This window comes from Lissotriton helveticus, chromosome 3_1 (assembly GCF_964261635.1).
Source record: "Lissotriton helveticus chromosome 3_1, aLisHel1.1, whole genome shotgun sequence".
In the NCBI taxonomy this organism is placed as follows: domain Eukaryota; kingdom Metazoa; phylum Chordata; class Amphibia; order Caudata; family Salamandridae; genus Lissotriton; species Lissotriton helveticus.
The window spans coordinates 46672340-46691917 of NC_136061.1; the positions used below are offsets into that span (position 1 = coordinate 46672340).

Here is a 19578-nt window from a genome sequence, read left to right on the forward strand (position 1 = left end):
TGATTTTATACAGGCTCTGGTTCTTGCAGTCACTCTTCATGCAGATACCGGGTGTGCCCCACATGATTGTATACCGGCTCTGGTTTTTGCAGTCACTCTTCATGCAGACACCGGGAGTGCCCCACATGATTGCATTAAGTCACTCTTCATGCAGACACCCGGTGTGCCCCACATGATTGTATACAGGCTCTGGTTCTTGCAGTCACTCTTCATACAGACACCGGGTGTGCCCCACATGATTGTATACAGGCTCTGGTTCTTGCAGTCACTCTCCATGCAGACACCGGTTGTGCCCCACATGATTGCATGAAGTCACTCTTCATGCAGATACCCGTTCTGCCCCACATGATTGTATACAGGCTCTGGTTTTTGCATTCACTCTCCATGCAGACACCGGGTGAGCCCCACATGATTGTATACAGGTTCTGGTTCTTGCGGTCACTCTCCTTGCAGATACTGGGTGTGCCCCACATGATTGTACACAGGCTCTGGTTCTTGCGGTCACTCTCCATGCAGACATCGGGTGTGCCCCTCATGATTCTATACAGGCTCTGGTTCTTGCAGTCACTCTGCATGCAGACACCGGGTGAGCCCCACTTTATTGTATACAGGCTCTGGTTCTTGCGATCACTCTCAATGCAGACACCAGGTGTGCCCCACATGATTGTATACAGGCTCTGGTTCTTGCGGTCACTCTCCATGCAGACACCGGGTGAGCCCCACATGATTGTATACAGCCTCTGGTTCTTGCGGTCACTCTTCATGGAGACACAGGGTGTGTCCCACATGACTGTATACAGGCTCTGGTTCTTGCGGTCACTCTTCATGCAGACACAGGGTGTGCCCCACATGATTGTATACAGGCTCTGGTTCTTGCAGTCACTCTTCATGCAGACACCGGGTGTGCCCCACATGATTGTATACAGGCTATGGTTTTTTCAGTCACTCTTCATGCAGACACCGGGTGTGCCCCACATGATTGCATGAAGTCACTCTTCATATAGACACCCGGTGTGCCCGACATGATTGTATACAGGCTCTGGTTCTTGCAGTCACTCTTCATGCAGACACCGGGTGTGCCCCACATGATTGCATGAAGTCACTCTTCATATAGACACCCGGTGTGCCCGACATGATTGTATACAGGCTCTGGTTCTTGCAGTCACTCTTCATGCAGACACCGGGTGAGCCCCACATGATTGTATACAGCCTCTGGTTCTTGCGGTCACTCTCCATGCAGACACCGGGTGAGCCCCACATAATGGTATACAGGCTCTGGTTTTTGCAGTCACTCTTCATGCAGACACCGGGTGTGCCCCACATGATTTGTATACAGGCTCTGGTTTTTGCATTCACTCTCCATGCAGACACCGGTTGTGCCCCACATGATTGCATGAAGTCACTCTTCATGCAGACACCGGGTGTGCCCCACATGATTGTATACAGGCTCTGGTTCTTGCGGTCACTCTCCATGCAGACACCGGGTGAGCCCCACATGATTGTATACAGCCTCTGGTTCTTGCGGTCACTCTTCATGGAGACACAGGGTGTGTCCCACATGATTGTATACAGGCTCTGGTTCTTGCGGTCACTCTCCATTCAGACACCGGGTGAGCCCCACATGATTGTATACAGGCTCTGGTTCATGCAATCACTCTCCATGCAGACACCGGGTGTGCCCCACATGATTATATACAGGCGCTGGTTCTTGCAGTCACTCTCTATGCAGACACCGGGTGAGCCCCACATGATTGTATACAGGCTCTGGTTCTTGCGGTCACTCTCCTTGCAGACACCGGGTGAGCCCCACATGATTGCATACAGGCTCTGGTTCTTGCTGTCGCTCTCCATGCAGACACCGGGTGAGCCCCACATGTTTGTATACAGGCTCTGGTTCTTGCGGTCACTCTTCATGCAGACACCGGGTGAGCCCCACATGATTGTATACAGGCTCTGGTTCTTGCGGTCACTCTTCATGCAGACACCGGGTGAGCCCCACATGATTGTATACAGGCTCTGGTTCTTACGCTCACTCTTCATGCAGACACCGGGTGTTCCCATCATGATTGTATACAGGCTCTGGTTCTTGCAGTCACTCTCCTTGCAGACACCGGGTGAGCCCCACATGATTGTATACAGGCTCTGGTTCTTGCGGTCACTCTCCTTGCAGACACCGGGTGAGCCCCACATGATTGCATACAGGCTCTGGTTCTTGCAGTCGCTCTCCATGCAGACACCGGGTGAGTCCTACATGATTGTATACAGGCTCTGGTTCTTACTGTGGCTCTCCATGCAGACACCGGGTGAGCCCCACATGTTTGTATACAGGCTATGGTTCTTGCGGTCACTCTTCATGCAGACACCGGGTGAGCCCCACATGATTGTATACAGGCTCTGGTTCTTGCGGTCACTCTTCATGCAGACACCGGGTGAGCCCCACATGATTGTATACAGGCTCTGGTTCTTACGCTCACTCTTCATGCAGACACCGGGTGTGCCCCACATAATTGTATACAGGCTCAGGTTCTTGCAGTCACTCTTCATGCAGACACCGGGTGTGCCCCACATGATTGTATACAGACTCTGGTTTTTGCATTCACTCTCCATGCAGACACCGGGTGTGCCCCACTTGATTGCATGAAGTCACTCTTTATGCAGACACCCGTTGTGCCCCACATGATTGTATACAGGCTCTGGTTCTTGCGGTCACTCTCCATGCAGACACCAGGTGTGCCCCACATGATTGTATACAGGCTCTGGTTCTTGCGGTCACTCTTCATGCAGACACAGGGTGTGCCCCACATGATTGTATACAGACTGTGGTTCTTGCGGTCACTCTTCATGCAGACACAGGGTGTGCCCCACATGATTGTATACAGGCTCTGGTTCTTGCAGTCACTCTCCTTGCAGACACCGGGTGAGCCCCACATGATTGTATACAGGCTCTGGTTCTTGCGGTCACTCTCCTTGCAGACACCGGTTGAGCCCCACATGATTGCATACAGGCTCTGGTTCTTGCAGTCGCTCTCCATGCAGACACCGGGTGAGTCCTACATGATTGTATACAGGCTCTGGTTCTTGCTGTCGCTCTCCATGCAGACACCGGGTGAGCCCCACATGTTTGTATACAGGCTATGGTTCTTGCGGTCACTCTTCATGCAGACACCGGGTGTGCCCCACATAATTGTATACAGGCTCTGGTTCTTGCAGTCACTCTCCTTGCAGACACCGGGTGAGCCCCACATGATTGTATACAGGCTCTGGTTCTTACGCTCACTCTCCATGCAGACACCGGGTGTGCCCCACATGATTGCATGAAGTCACTCTTCATGCAGGAACCCGGTGTGTCCCACATGATTGTATACAGGCTCTGGTTCTTGCAGTCACTCTCCATGCAGACACCGGGTGAGCCCCACATGATTGTATACAGCCTCTGGTTCTTGCGGTCACTCTCAATGCAGACACCGGGTGAGCCCCACATAATGGTATACAGGCTCTGGTTTTTGCAGTCACTCTTCATGCAGACACCGGGTGTGCCCCACATGATTGTATACAGGCTCTGGTTCTTGCGGTCACTCTCCATGCAGACACCGGGTGTGCCCCACATGATTGTATACAAGCTCTGGTTTTTGCAGTCACTCTTCATGCAGACACCGGGTGTGCCCCACATGATTGTATACAGGCTCTGGTACTTGCAGTCACTCTCCATGCAGACACCGGGTGAGCCCCACATGATTGTATACAGGCTCTGGTTTTTGCAGTCACTCTTCATGCAGACACCGGGTGTGCCCCACATGATTGTATACAGGCTCTGGTTCTTGCAGTCACTCTCCATGCAGACACCGGGTGTGCCCCACATGATTGTATACAAGCTCTGGGTTTTGCAGTCACTCTTCATGCAGACACCGGGTGTGCCCCACATGATTGTATACAAGCTCTGGGTTTTGCAGTCACTCTTCATGCAGACACCGGGTGTGCCCCACATGATTGTATACAGGCTCTGGTTCTTGCGGTCACTCTCCATACAGACACCGGGTGAGCCCCACATGATTGTATACACGCTCTGGTTCTTGCGGTCACTCTTCATGCAGACACCGGGTGTGCCCCACATGATTGTATACAGCCTCTGGTTCTTGCAGTCACTCTTCATGCAGACACCGGGTGTGCCCCACATGATTGTATACAGCCTCTGGTTCTTCGGTCACTCTCCATGCAGACACCGGGTGAGCCCCACATGATTGTATACAGCCTCTGGTTCTTGCGGTCACTCTCCTTGCAGACACCGTGGTCCCACATGATTGTATACAGGCTCTGGTTCTTGCATTCACTCTCCTTGCAGACACCGGGTGAGCCCCACATGATTGTATACAGCCTCTGGTTCTTGCGGTCACTGTCCATGCAGACACCGGGTGTGCCCCACATGATTGTATACAGGCGCTGGTTCTTGCGGGCACTCTCCATGCAGACACCGGGTGAGCCCCACATGATTGTATACAGGCTCTGGTTCTTGCGGTCACTCTTCATGCACACACAGGGTGTGCCCCACATGATTGTATACAGGCTCTGGTTCTTGCGGTCACTCTCCATGCAGGCACCGGGTGTGCCCCACATGATTGTATACAGGCTCTGGTTCTTGCGGGCACTCTCCATGCAGACACCCCGCTGTCAAGGCAGTCCCTGCTGGATCCATGCTGGTCACCTCAGGTCTGTTGTGTTGGGGTGGGGAGGGCCGGGGGTGGGAGCATGCTACAGTAAGAACATGTTACCGGCTGTTACTAGTGACCGCTATGCGCCTGCCCGAGGCCACGCAGGGGCCATAGAGAGGGCGGGCCACTAGTCTCGGAGGGCTGTCCCGCCCCCAGCAGGATGTTCAGCTTCTCCTCCTCACTGGTTGGAGGAGGCGGCTGGCGGTGATTCTCATCCGGGGCGGCGGGGAGGGGCCTCCAGGGGTACTTAAGTTCCAGCACCCCGTTGGAGGGCCTCTTTGCCGCTCCGGACGCCGTCGCGAGTCTTCGGGACACTCTTTTGAGGTGAGCAAGGCCTTGGCCTATTCTCCCCCCCCTTTTCCTCCGCCTGCTCCCTCCTCCGGAGTCGTGAGCCTGGCGAGGCGGCCCATTAGCATGGGCTGCTGTGGGGGGGGACGTCCGGTTCCCCGATGTGGTTTCTGTTTCCTCGCCCTCTTTTCGGCGGGTGGGGTTTAGCGGGCCGGCCTGTAATCCGTCGGCCCCGCCGCGTTTTTCGCGGCCGTGCTGGTAGAGTGTACCCATGCCGTGCGACCCGGAGCTTTGTCCGATCTCCGTCCTATCTCTGTCCGACATGTAATACTGATCTATCTCTCGGCTTTCCACATGGCGGCGCAGTGGCGACGCTTGCTTCCTTAAAACTTCGTTGCGGTGGGGGGGGGGGCAACCTCGTGGTGGCGGGGCCCAGGTGCACGTTCTTAAACTATGGGTCGTTTTCCCTTAGCCCTGGCAGCCAAATATTCTCATACCTTCGCCACCCTAACCCCCCCCCCCTTCATCCCCCGGTTTCCGGCTCTCCCAGCGGCCATTTTGGGCGGGTGAGTTTCGGGCGGCCATGTCAGCAAATCTGTGGTCGGGCAGGCTTGGGCGCTCGCCCCTCACTTCTAACACGTGAAAGTTTATTATTGGTGCGTGTATAATTTTCTGTTTTAGTTTGCTGTTGCCTATTCATGTTTTGCCGTTTTGCCTGTCTATTTGCGAGTTCCGGTCCATGTGGGTGCGGGACCCGACGAGCGCTTCAGGTTATGTGTACCAATGTTGCGGTTGCGCATAATCTGCTGCTGCATAACGATGTATTCTGGCAATTATGGTGTATGACCGGGATGTTATGTATTCTGGCAATTATTGTGTATGCCCGGGATGTTATGTTGTCGCTAACCGTTTATTGTTGCTAATCTAACCCGCTTGCTCCCAGCCCCCCCCCGACCGCCGCGGGCATTCTGGAATGTATGGCGATCCATCTCTGGCTTATCCGCACACAGGGTAAGAGTTGGGAGGCCAACCAGCGAGCACGATGCAGGGGGATCTGGCTTGTGCACACAAGGGTACCGTGCTTGGGGCGAGGTGGCCGCTAACTAGTGGAGAGAATGCCCCACCCTGGCTAACGCATGGGTTTCCCACGTCCGGCTGCCGCCTGCTCCCGCGCAGTGTCAGCGGCGTATGCAATTGTTTACGTTTATTATGAAAGTTTCGTTTTCCTTTAAGAACCGCTTCGGTGCGCCTTTGGTCGCCTGGGTTAGGCACTGACTTTACACATGCCATTGGTAGCGTGGTAAGTTGCCAGCCCTGCCCCACTCATTGACTGTGCGTGGGTCCAAGCTCAGGCGGGACCTCACTTTGTTCTTCAGTGTGAGGAGTGGTTTCCTCCCAGGTTGTGCACAGCGCTGTCCTAACGATCCTTTTCTTTTAGGGGTGTAAGGCCATTAATGCATATGGCGCGGGCGTTTTGTAACATTGTCGTACTTTGTTTTGCAGATTCAGTCTCGCATTCGCTTACCGCATCTAGAGCTAGCGCAAGTGCACTCAGTCGTTGGAGCAGATTCCGGGGGCACCCTCTTAGTTACGGACCTCGTTAGCTTTCTCTGGAATAGCAGTAGAGGTATGTACGCATAAGAGTGGGCCTGTACTAAGGATGTACTAAGATATTTGCAATATCCGTTCTCGTTCTCTACAGGTACCGAGCGCCCATTCCTACCCCCCCCGCACTCTCCTTATATCCCTCGGTTGGAGAGTACCTCGTGGGCCTGGGGGGCGGCCAGTCATTGGGTGGGGCGTGCGTGCTTGCTTGACAAAGATGTTGGAAATGGTGGCTCATGGTTATCTCTTTTTCAGGATACACTCGAAGGCACCATGGAGAGTCAGGGGTCCCCATCCCTTTTTACGCAGACGTCCCAGGTTGATGACTCGGGTCTAGGACCTTCCCAGGACCCACAGATGAAAGTTTTGTTGGATATGATAAAAGCTAATGGGGTGGCGTGGGCCAGTGAACTGTTGATGGCCAACCCCCCTAAAGCCCCCGGGCCGGCCCCCGCCCCACAGATAACAGAAATAGAAGTGGCAGAGGACCCGGCCACAGGGAGGCCTAAGCGCACTAGGAAGCCGACAGTGAAGGACTTCCCTGCAGAACCCCCCACTAAGATCAGGGCGGCGGACCCGGTCAGGAATGTCATTGTGCACGCCCCGGCATCCCCCCCGGCGGTGATCCGGGTGTGCCCTCCGTCGCCCCCTCGCCCGGAATTTGCTACCCGGGAAGATCTGGGTAAGATTACAGACTCGCTGGCTTTGTTCATGTCGGAAATCAGAGCCGGTCTGCGCGCTCCCCCTGTGCAGTCCCCTGATTTAATGCACTCACAGACTGTTGTACCGTCAGTTGCGACGCCACTTCATGCCGCTGGGGAGGGGGACGTGGCTCGAGTATGGGGTGGGCTTTCTCAAGGGGGGGACATTGCCAGTCCCTTGTCAGGTGTGGTTTCCCTGCCTGTCAGCACGCCTCAAACGATTGTTTCCCCAGCGCCTCCTACCCAAGTGTTGCCGTTGGCCCCAAGTGTGTCCCAGGATACACTCACACCCGCTGCGCCCCCGCTCCTGACACAGGCTGTTTCCCCGGCCGCTCCTCCCACAGTGGCACCCAGTACTTCTGCGGCCTCCTCGACTTTGGGGGTGGCCCTACCTGCGCCCACAGTATTGATGACCATGGCGCCCCTCTTGTCAGGCAAATGTTCCCTAGCCTGGCTGGTCCCGCAGGCAGCGAAGGAGGGCATATGGCGTAGAGAGTTTATAGACATTTTTTCCCTGTTGATGTTGGGGGCGCATGGGTCGGATGTGACAAGAATGGGCTCCAAGGATGAGGTGAAGAAGGCGCGATTTCAGTCATGGCCAGAAAAGACAATAAAAAACTGGCGTCAGGCATTTGCCATTCTGGCAGCGGTAATCACAGAGCGCTTCCCTGATCAGGCGCAAGGTCTATTCCAGTATAATAGTATCATAACCAATGAAGCTGAAGCATCTTCCGGGATGGGGTGGTACTCATATGATTGTGAGTTCCGCAAAAAAATGTCTGTCTGTCCAGAACTAGAGTGGGACCAGATTGAGGTTAGACTGTGGATCGTACACATGGGTAAAGGTAAAGCTGAGAGTGGTGCCGATAGTGTTGTCCAAGTTAAGAAGTCTGAAAATGATAAGTTGTTCTCTCAGAAGAAAAATAATTTCAGGCAGCCCTTTCGAGGAGGGCGTGGGGGGGGCAGTTTCAACAGACAGTACGCCAAGAAGAATGTCTCTTCCACTTGCAGGTTGTACAATGCAGGTAATTGCACCTGGGGGAAAGCATGTAGATTCTCCCACGCTTGCAACAAATGCGGTGGTTCCCACCCGGAGTCCTCCTGCGAGAAGCGATCTTTCTCTGCCAGCGCTGCCAATAAGGATAAATAATGACCCCGATATCCCACCCCACCTCTCTGTCCTCCCTGCTGCGTCCCCCCCCTCAGCTTTGCCTTCCGCTTCTACCGCCCTAGCGGGGGGTTCATTCACTGCACTGTCCTGTGGGGACCCCCACCCCCTTAGCTCAAAAGGCCCGTCTCCAGTCATCATCCACAGCCTGTTGCCCCTTTTGCGAGCTTATCCCAATGAAAAGGATAGGGAGGTCCTGACTTCTGGTTTCCTGGAGGGTTTCAAAATCCCATATCAGGGTCCTCGGGTCAGCAGGGACGCAGAGAACCAGAAATCTGTCAGGGAGCTCCCTGAGGTGGTTGACAAGAAGATTAGAAAGGAGGTGGCCTTAGGGAGGGTGGCGGGCCCTTTTCCTCCCCCCCCCCTTTCCTGACTTTGTGGTGTCCCCTTTGGGCGTAGTCCCCAAGAAAGAACCTGGGGCTTTCAGGCTGATTCATAACTTGTCTTTTCCAGAGGGGAACTCCGTCAACTCCTGGCTTCCAGAAGCGGCCTGTTCTGTCTCATACTGTTCCCTAGATATGGCCATCTACTTAGTGAGGAGAGCTGGGGAGGGGGCCTGGCCAGCAAAGGCGGACATTGAGGCAGCCTTCCGCTTGTTACCAGTACACCCAGACAGCCAGCATTTGCTGGGTTTCAAGTGGAGAGGGGGTTCTACTTTGATAAGTGCATGCCAATGGGTTGCGCTGTCTCTTGTGCCTTCTTTGAGGCTTTCAGCACCTTCCTCCAGTGGGCCCTCACAGAAGAATACAAAGTGTCAGCAGTGTCACATTACCTGGACGACTTCCTCTTTATTGGAAGGGAGGGCACGCAGGAGTGTCAGGAGGGCCTGGACTGTTTTATTGACCTAGCTAGTCGCTTAGGTGTGCTGCTGGCGCCAGGTAAGACGGAGGGCCCTGCTCAAGTGCTGACCTTCCTGGGGATTGAGCTCGACACGGTTCGGGGAGTGTCTCGTCTCCCGGCAGAAAAGGTTGTGGGTCTGAAGAACGATATCCATGCGTTACTAGGTAGGGATAAGGCACCTCTGGGGGTCATTCAGAGTCTTCTGGGCAAGCTGAACTTCGCTGCTAGGGTCATTCCGGTGGGGAGAGTTTTTGCGAGGCGCCTCGCCAAGGCTACTGCCAAGGTCCACAAACAGTATCACTTTGTTAGATTGACCTCTGGACTCAAGAAAGATTTGCTAATGTGGGATGACTTTCTCTCTGATTTTAATGGTACAGTGATATGGAGGTCCCCGTGGGTGGAGAGCCCAGAGTTGAACATGTACACGGACGCTTCTGGTCGTGAGGGATTTGGTGCCATTTTGGGAGAGCTATGGTGCGCGCAGGGATGGCCCAATGCTTGGCGCAGGCGTGGTATTACTGCTAACATTACTGTCCTGGAACTCTTTCCCATTGTGATTTCTCTACACCTTTGGCCGGATACCCTGTCCAACAGGAAGGTTTTGTTCTGGTCGGACAATATGGCAGTCGTGCAGGCAATCAATGGTCTATCTGCCAGCTGTCCGCTAGTGCTGTCTCTACTCAGGGAATTGGCTAGCAGGTGCTTGCGCTGCAATGTTGAGTTTAGAGCTAGGCACATTGCGGGGGTCACTAATGTCGCAGCTGACGCTCTTTCTCGTTTACAGCTGGACCGTTTTCGGGCGGCTTGCCCCCAGGCGAGAGAGGAGATGACCCCCTTTGCACCAAGGCTTTGGCACATCTTGGAGTGGAGCAGCAATTGAGAGAATTAGGAGAGAAATCTTTAGCGCTGGGTACAAGGAAACGCTATGCGAGTCAACGTGCTACCTTCCTTAAAGTAATCTCTGACTTAGGCTTGCAGGCTTTGGCGCTGGAGGAGAGAGTTCAGGCATTCGTGGTGTGGGCGAAAAAGCAGAAGAAGTCCCACTCATGGGTTTGCGGCCATTTAGCGGCCATTAGTCATGAGGCTAGGTTGTGTGGAGGGAGAGATCCAGCCAAATCCTTTGTGATTAGGGCCGCTTTGAAAGGTTGGGCTCGGGAGGATCCAAGGGTCCCTGACGCCAGGTCCCCCATTGATTTCCCATCGCTCCAGGCTATGTTAGAAGTGTTGCGCGCAGTTGTGCACTCGCAGTATGAAGCGGCTTTGTTTTCTGCAGCCTTCATTCTAGCATTCTTTGGGGCCCTCCGGAGTTGCGAGTTGGTTGCCCGCTCTAAGACAGATGTCTCTGGGGATGCGTTGGGAGTGGGGGATATCGCTTTTGGGGATGTGTTGTCCATCACGCTCAGGCGGTCCAAGACTGATCAGGCTGGTAGGGGGTCTGTTATCAGGCTCTCCCCCCTTGGGGATCCCCGTTTCTGCCCGGTGTCGGTCCTACGGGCCTTCTTGGCTATGCGGCCTGCTGGGCCGGGTTACCTTTTTGTCCATGCTGACCTCAGCCCCTTGACTAAATACCAGATGGACAAAATCATGCTGGCCTGCCTGGACAGGGCTGGTCTGTTAGTACAGGGGAAGAAGTTTTCTAGCCATTCCTTCCGCATAGGGGCGGCCACATCGGCCTTCCGCGCTGGTATGCAGCCAGTTCAAGTTCAGTCAGTAGGGCGCTGGGAATCGTCTTGTTATAAACGTTACATTAGGCCTTGATTACGCTCTATATGGAGGTAAAATTTTGTGCTTTGTTTGCTGTGTTTTGTTGTGGTGTTATTTGTTTTACTTGTGATTTACTCAATAAAGACCCTTGAACATATTGCGTCTTTCTTTGACAGGTTCACGAGTATGGGTCATGGGGAATTCCATGGTCGACAGATTGGCCCGATGGGCAGCGGTCAGGCAGTGGACCAGCACCTTCACAAGTATTGACTGTGTGTGGTGGGGTTTCCCGGGCATGCGCTGGCATAGCTTACTCTTCCGACTCCGGGAGGCCCTTGCCTTGGGTGGACCATCTCCCCTCCACTTGATAATCCACCTGGGTGGCAATGACATTACGTACTTGGGGAAATCCACTCTTCTACTTAAAATGAAGACTGACTTGGGCATCATCAGTGGCCTTTTGCGGGAATGCGAGGTCTGGTGGTCCGAAATAGTGCCCAGGAGATCCTGGCGGGGTGCTAAGTCCTGCGAGGCAATCGAGAGGTCTAGGAGGCGGATCAATGCGGCTATAAAAAAGTTCACCCAGCGCAGAGGCCTAGGCTTTATCAAACATGACATGATTCAGGACAAGGTGAAGGGTTATTTTGAGGAGGATGGTGTTCACCTCACGCCCGTAGGCTTAGACCTCTTCCTGCTGGACTTGAAAGAAGCACTCATGAGCAAAGGTTGCAGGTAGTAAAGGTAGCAGTGGTGGGGGGGCCTGTGCGGCAGCGGGTACCACCGCACAGGCTGTGGCGGAGTTACTGGGCGATCCGGAAGAAGAGAGGTGCAAACGATGTACTTCAGCGGGCACATAGGGGTGCCAGAGCCTAACCTGTAACCTCATGGGAGGTGCAGGAATTCGTGTCGGCGCCCCAGTAGTCCTTCGGGCGGTTGTGGGCCTGTGCAACCGGGGTTTGCCTAGTCACGCCCCGCAAGGGGCGTGTCAGTATTTATATTTTAATTGTACAGCTGTTGGGTGGTTCGCCACTGTGCTGTTTGGCTCAACAGGCGGGCAGGTGGCGAGAATGCAGCCAGCCCGGGATCGCCCGTAATGTACCCACCATCATTACATATGTTGTATGTAATAAACCTGCAGCAATTTTTTCCCAAACTAATACGATGTCTGTGTATTATTTTGCGTGTTTGGGACATGTGGGGGCGGGGGACTTCCTGTGGCCCTGATGTGACTAACCCCGCCCTGGTGTAGTAACTTCTGTCCTTGAAGAGCCGCCTAACAACTGCGGAGCAATTGTCCCCTCAAGATCTTAAAGGACACAACTGGGGGCACGGGAGGCAGGGTCTGGAGGGCGAGGGGTGCACGGGAGACCTCTGCACCCTTCTTTGATCTGCTAACTATTTAAGAGCTATAGTGTAACGGCCTGGTTCAAATCCTGGCTTCCCCATGAACCCCTCTCCCCCGCCCTCGCACTGATCATGTAATCCTCTCTAATGGATCCTGTCCGATCTGCTGATGTCCACTAATTGAACGTTCGGAGTACTTTTAAAAAGAGAAGCGGCTGTTGAAGAAAAGTGCATCTGTATTTTTGTTACTTGCAAGGAGATGCTGGAGAGCCCGGCGCTCTCGCTGTTTACAGCGGTGGCAGGTGTTCCGGTACCGTGCACCAGATGGCGCTGCGCCCATGCACTAGAGTTGAAGAGCTCAGGACTCAGTGACAGGTGAGTAAACATGTCTCTGAAACTCTTGTTCAAGATGCTCGTTCCAGGTAGCGCCATTGTGGGGCCCCAGCCCCTCCCTCCTCGAGAGGGGTCCCCTCTGCAGAGCCCCCGTCTCCCTGCCTGGCCCCCTGGGTACAGCATGCCCCTAACCCTGCCGTCTGTCTGTCTGTCTGTCCCTGCAGGTCTCTCGTCACCTCCTGCGGCCCCTGATGGCCATGAGCCTGGCTCTGGAGCGCCATTCCCGGGAGCTGGCCGCCCTCCTGCTGCGGAAGGATGCGGAGATCCAGGACTACCGGGAGGGCGGCGCCACGCTGAGCCGAGGTAGGTGTCACTGCACCTCACACCCTGAATAATGAGTCTACAGTCAGCAGTGGCGTCACACAGCGCACGAGGCCTAAAAAAACAGAAGTGGAGGTACTAACCGAATTACCAGTATGCAAGTGACTTGCTGGTGCGTGACATCACCGGAAATGACCTCGCAAGAAGTAACGTCATAAGAAGTAACCTCACAGGAAATGACCTTGCAGGAAGTGACCTCAGATATTAAGACCTCACACATACGTTTAACAGCTCAATCAAGAGTACTTGTAAGCACATTATTAGATTTAACAAATTAGATTTTGCATCAAGCTTGTACCCAAAAAGTGGTGCATCCTCGACGCAAAATCTGTGCCTCAATTGCTACATTTAAACAAAAAAGCTTAGCTACAAACAAATTGGCAACAAGAGGAAACATGGCAGTAGATCTCTTCTGCTTATTTCGTTGTAAAGTCTCAGTTTTCAGATATCTTAAGGCACAGCTTTCCAAACTTTTCATGTTGGTGACGCACCTTTTTGTGAAATTTGTTTCAGGGACACAGTAACGTGAGCTAGTGCAGCGAGCTAGCCCGAATCACCCACAACCCCACACACACTACCCCACACACACTACCCCACACACACAACCCCACACACACACAACCCCACACACACACAACCCCCCACACACACCCCTCCACACACACCCCCCTCCACACACACACACAACCCCACACACACACCCCTCCACACACACCCCCCTCCACACACACCCCCCTCCACACACACCCCCCTCCACACACACACACAACCCCACACACACACACCCCTACACACACCCCTACACACACCCCTCCACACACACACACCTCTCCACACACACACCTCTCCACACACAACCCACACACACAACCCATCCCACACACACACAACCAACCCCACACACAACCCACCCCACACACAACCAACCCCACACACAACCCACCCCACACACAACCCACCCCACACACAACCCACCCCACACACAACCCACCACACACACACACACACAACTCCCCACCCCACACACACACAACTCCCCACCCCACACACACACAACTCCCCACCCCACACACACACACAACTCCCCACACACCCACACACACACACCCACACCCCCACACGCACACACCCCCACACACACACCCCCACACACACCCACACACACACACACACCCACCCCCCCCACACGCACACCCCCCACGCACCCCCCCCCCACACACACACACCCCACACACACACCCCCACCCCCACCCCCACACACACCCCCACACACACCCCCACACACACCCCCACACACACCCCCACACACACCCCCACACACACCCCCACACACACCCCCACACACACCCCCACACACCCCCCCCACACACACCCCCCACACACACCCCCCACACACACCACCCCACACACACCACCCCACACACACACACACACCTCCACCCCCACCCCCCCACACACACCCCCACACAACCCACATCCCTACACACACACATCCCTACACACACACACATCCCCACACACACACATCCCCACACACACATCCCCACACACACACATCCCCACACACACACATCCCCACACACATCCCCACACATACATCCCCCCACACACAGACAGCTACACACACCCCCACACACACCCACATACCCCCACACACACCACCCCACACACCACCCCACACACAACCCCACACAGAACCCCACACACACCCACACACACCCCTCCACACACACAACCCACCCCACACACACACAACCCACCCCACACACAACCCCCCACACACAACCCCCCCCACACACAACCCCCCCCACACACACAACCCCCTACACACACACAACCCCCCACACACACACAACCCCCCACACACACACAACCCCCCACACACACAACCCCCACTCACACAACCCCCCCACACACAACCCCCCACACACAACCCCCCACACACACATCCCCACATACACATCCCCACATACACATCCCCACACACACATCCCCCCACACACATCCCCCCACACACATCCCCCCACACACACACAGCTACACCCCCCCCACACCCCCCTACACACCCCCCCACACACCCCCACACACACCCCCACACACCCCCACACACACCACCCCACACACACACCCACACACACACCACCCCACACACACACCCACACCCATCCACCCCCAGATAATGTATGTATGTTTGTATGGATCTGAAGAAAACCCACATGGTTGGTAACAGATCATGAACAGTAGATTTGCACATTTGTGATATTACATTTTATATATTTACAATCATGTTACATTCCACACATATTTACAATTTTATGCACAGTGAGTTCAACTAATTTTCCCAGAATCTCACATTTTAAAGTCAAATGCCCTGGTCGAACACTTCCAGAATGCTGATCATTGCCCTGATGAACTTTGCTGGCTGATCCTGGAAAAGGCCTCTCTGGGCCCAAGGTGTGGAAATATGGGGCGCATACTAGAGGTGAGGGAATGCAAATGCATGTCACTTCTTGACACCATTAATAATGGCCTTAATGAATCTGAAGTCAGCCATGCCCAACTAGCGTGTCTCTCGCATGAATGAGTAGCCACACACACGTGCATTGGTATTTTGGCAAATATTCACATAATACAGTGCATTAACATCATCGTGGTTTACCTACCTTTACTCTGATATGTAGACAAGATACAATGTTTTCCTCCCTGACTGTATTCATGTATTTTGAAATGCTAATAGTGTGTAATATAGCAAGTATTTCTGCACTTGTATTCGTTATGATTTTGCCTCCCTCCGTGGAGTGGATACAACTCAATGATGTAATTTATTTTGTAGCATTCTGGATGTAATCATGTTTGTTACAGAATGCACATTGATAACACATGCTATGCAAACAAGAAGGATTAGTTACTTACCTGTAATCCTAGTTCTCTTCCAGGGGTATCCTCATCAAAGTCATAAGCATTAGAATATTCCCGCCCATGTGCGGGACCCCGGAAACACTATATTATATGTGCCCCACATATATATACTCATATATATATAAATACATATATATATATATAACATGCAATAGCAGCCAATAAAAACAGAGCTGAAATATGCTGTGTAGAATTTCCACCATACATGTAATAATAATAAGCATTAGAAACATGAGAAACAACAAAAAAGTTTGTTTAGAAATTGTTTTAATGCTCAGAAAGCAGTAGAAATTCTTATAACTCACTGGAAGCATAGAAAGCTCCCAGGCTGCATTGCAAACACACAGTCTAAAAAGACTGAAAAGCTAACCTGTAGCTGCATAGCAATAAACTGACACCGTGCCTTTAAGGCACTCATGACCCCCAGTATCCCATCATGCCTCAGGGGTGACAGTTAGGTCAGTTGTTCTTTTCGGAGACTGAAAATAAACCCAATAACAAATAGGTTAACCATATCTCCTTATTAAAGAATGTCCTTTGCCCGGGGAGGCGGGAGGGTTGCTTATGACTTTGATGAGGATACCCCTGGAAGAGAACTAGGATTACAGGTAAGTAACTAATCCTTCTCTTCCAGGGGATCCTCATCAATAGTCATAAGCATTAGAATAGAATAGCGAGCCTCACCTCATCTCCCTGCGGGCAAAGGAGTAACAATACAGTAATAAACCATATTAAGCCTAGTAAACACTAAGCTCGTATAGGCCGTAGGCTACCCAAATAGATTCCTTAAAGAGGCTTGTCCTACTTGAGTATCGGCCCTGGAATCAGACTCGAGACAGTAATGTCTCGTAAAGGTATGAACTGATTTCCAAGTCGCAGCCTTGCATATCTCCGACATTGGAATGTCGTGCAAGAAGGCTACTGTAGCGGCCTTCCCTCTAGTGGAATGCGCTTTTGGTGACTGCAACAAAGGCTTGCCTGCAAGCTGATAAGCCAATTTAATGCAAGAGACAATCCATCTCGCGATGGACCTCTTGGCCGCTGGAAAACCTGTTTGCATTGAACCATAGTTCACAAACAGTTGATCCGTTTTCCTAATCCCTTTGGTCATTTCCAAATAGAACTTGAGCACTCTTTTAAGATCTAAGGAGTGAAGTGACCGCTCGGCTGGGGTCGTAGGATTTGGAAAAAATGACGGGAGGGAAATGGACTGATTTATATGAAAATCAGAGATGACTTTAGGTAGGAAAGCAGGATGAGCCCTTAGGACTACCCTATTGTGATGAAAGATAGTGTATGGTTCTTTCGCACAGAGAGCTTGAATCTCGCTGACTCTGCGAGCAGAGGTAATCGCCACCAAAAAGGCCGCCTTCCAAGAGAGATGCTGCAAAGAGGCCTTGTGGATGGGCTCAAAAGGTGGTGACATTAACCTGGATAGCACCAGGTTTAATTCCCATGGAGGAGAAGGATTTCGCACAGGGGATAGACTTTCTTCAACCCCTGGAGGAAGTCCTTAACCACTGGAACCTGAAAGAAAGAAACCTGATCTGGTGATTTTCTGTATGCTACTATGGCTGACAAATGTACCCTAATAGAAGCGTATTTCAAACCAGCAGTAGCTAGGGAAAGGAGGTATGGCAAGATGACGTCCTCCTGTCCTTTAGTCGGGTCAAGGTGATGATCTCTACACCATATGAAAAACCGCTTCCACTTGAACGCATAGGACGCTCTCGTGGAAGGTCTCTTGGCCTCCTTTAAAATGTTCATGCACTCAGGAGGCAAGTTCAAATGCCCATATTGCAGGACCTCAGGAGCCATGCTGTTAGGTTCAATGATGGGAGGTTGGGATGCATTATCCTCCCGTTCATCTTGCTCAACAGGTCCGGCCTGCAAGGGAGTCGTCTGTGTGGACACACAGAGAGATGTAGAAGGTCCGGGTACCACCACTGCTGTGGCCAATCCGGAGCTATCAGGATCATGTCCATGTTCGACCTGCAGAGCTTGGAAACCACTCTTGGAATCAGAGCCAGGGGAGAAAACGCGTAAGCGAATGTCCCTGACCAATCCATCAATAGAGCATTCCCCTGAGTCCCTGGCCGGTGGAACCTGGACGCGAAGGCGTGGCATTTGGCGTTTTCGTCGTCTGCAAACAAATCTATGGTTGGACGACCCCAGCAACGAAAAAGCTCTTCCACCACTTCGTCGTTTAGCACCCAGTCTGGCTGATCTTCGAAGTGCCTGCTGAGTGCGTCTGCTTTTACGTTCAACTCGCCTGGAAGGTGCACCGCCACTATCGTGAGGCCTCGAGAGAGGAGCCAATGCCAGATTGCCTGAGCCTCTCGAGACAGAGGGCGAGATCTTGTGCCTCCTTGTTTGTTCAGATAGAACATGGTGGTCGTGTTGTCCGTCTGAACTAGGACTGAGTTGGACTCTATCGCTGGTAAAAAAGCTTTGAGAGCCAGAAATACCGCTCTGAGTTCCAGCATATTGATGTGGTATGTCTGCTCCTGCGCAGACCACAGGCCTTGAATCTGAAGAGGACCCATATGTGCTCCCCAACCTTGCAGAGAGGCATCCGTCACTATGGACTGGTTTGGAAGACGCTGGTGAAACCGAACCCCCACCAGCAGATTCTTTCTCCGTGTCCACCATTTGATGGCGTCTTTCGTCGCTTGGGAGAGCTTGATGCGATCCTCCCAAAGACCTGTCGCCTGGTCCCATTGATCCTCCAGGGCCTGCTGTAGAGGCCGCATTCTCAGCCTGGCGTTTGGGATGAGAAAGATGCAGGATGCCATGGAACCCAGCAGGGATTCTAGCAGAATTCCACATTTCTGGTTCAGGGAAAAAAGTCTCTCCTCCGAAGGAAACGCTTTTCCCACTTTTGTGTCCAGAACGGAGCCTAGGTAGTGAATTGACTGTGTAGGCCGCTGGACTGACTTCTCCAGATTCACATGGAGACCGAGCCTGTGCAATTGGAGAAGACACAGATGTAGATCGTGTTTTACCCGCACTGGAGACGGACCTTTTAGGAGCCAGTCGTCCAAGTATGGGTATAGGAAGAGTCCCTTCTTGTGCAGAAAGCCGCCACCACTGCCATGCATTTGGTGAAGACTCGTGGTGCGGACTTGAGACCGAAGGGTAGCACTGCGTACTGATAGTGTTTGTTCCCTACGACAAACATCAAGTACTTCCGATGTTGCTGAGCAATTGGGATGTGAAAGTACGCATCTTGCAGGTCCACCGAACACATCCAATCTGCGACTTGAAGATGTGGGCATATTTGGTGAAGAGCCAGCATGCGGAACTTTTCTCTGATGATGATCTTGTTTAGAAGTCGTAGATCGAGTATTGGTCTGAACTTGTCCTCCTGATCTTTTTTGGGGACAAGAAAGTACCTGGAGTAAACTCCCTTTCCTCTTTGAGCGAGAGGAACCTCCTCTATCGCTCGCTTTTGTAGTAGGACTTTTACCTCTCTTCGGAGCAAGCTTAGTTGGTGAGGGGAAGCGCTCTTTGGAGGTATGTTCTTTGGAGGAGCAAGGAAACGTAGTTTGTATCCATTGCGCAGTATATTCAGCACCCACTGATCCTT

General features: G+C 52.8%; 1 protein-coding gene across 6 annotated transcripts in view; it reads left to right on the top strand.

Moving 5' to 3' along the window:
• NHEJ1 (non-homologous end joining factor 1) overlaps positions 1-19578 on the top strand; it is a 1839518-nt gene that overhangs the window by 306051 nt on the left and 1513889 nt on the right. For all 6 annotated transcript variants that reach the window (XM_078679206.1, XM_078679207.1, XM_078679208.1 and 3 more), the window contains exon 4: positions 12914-13052. In XM_078679206.1, coding sequence (XP_078535332.1) covers positions 12914-13052 — 139 coding nt within the window. The remainder of the gene's footprint in view (positions 1-12913; positions 13053-19578) is intronic.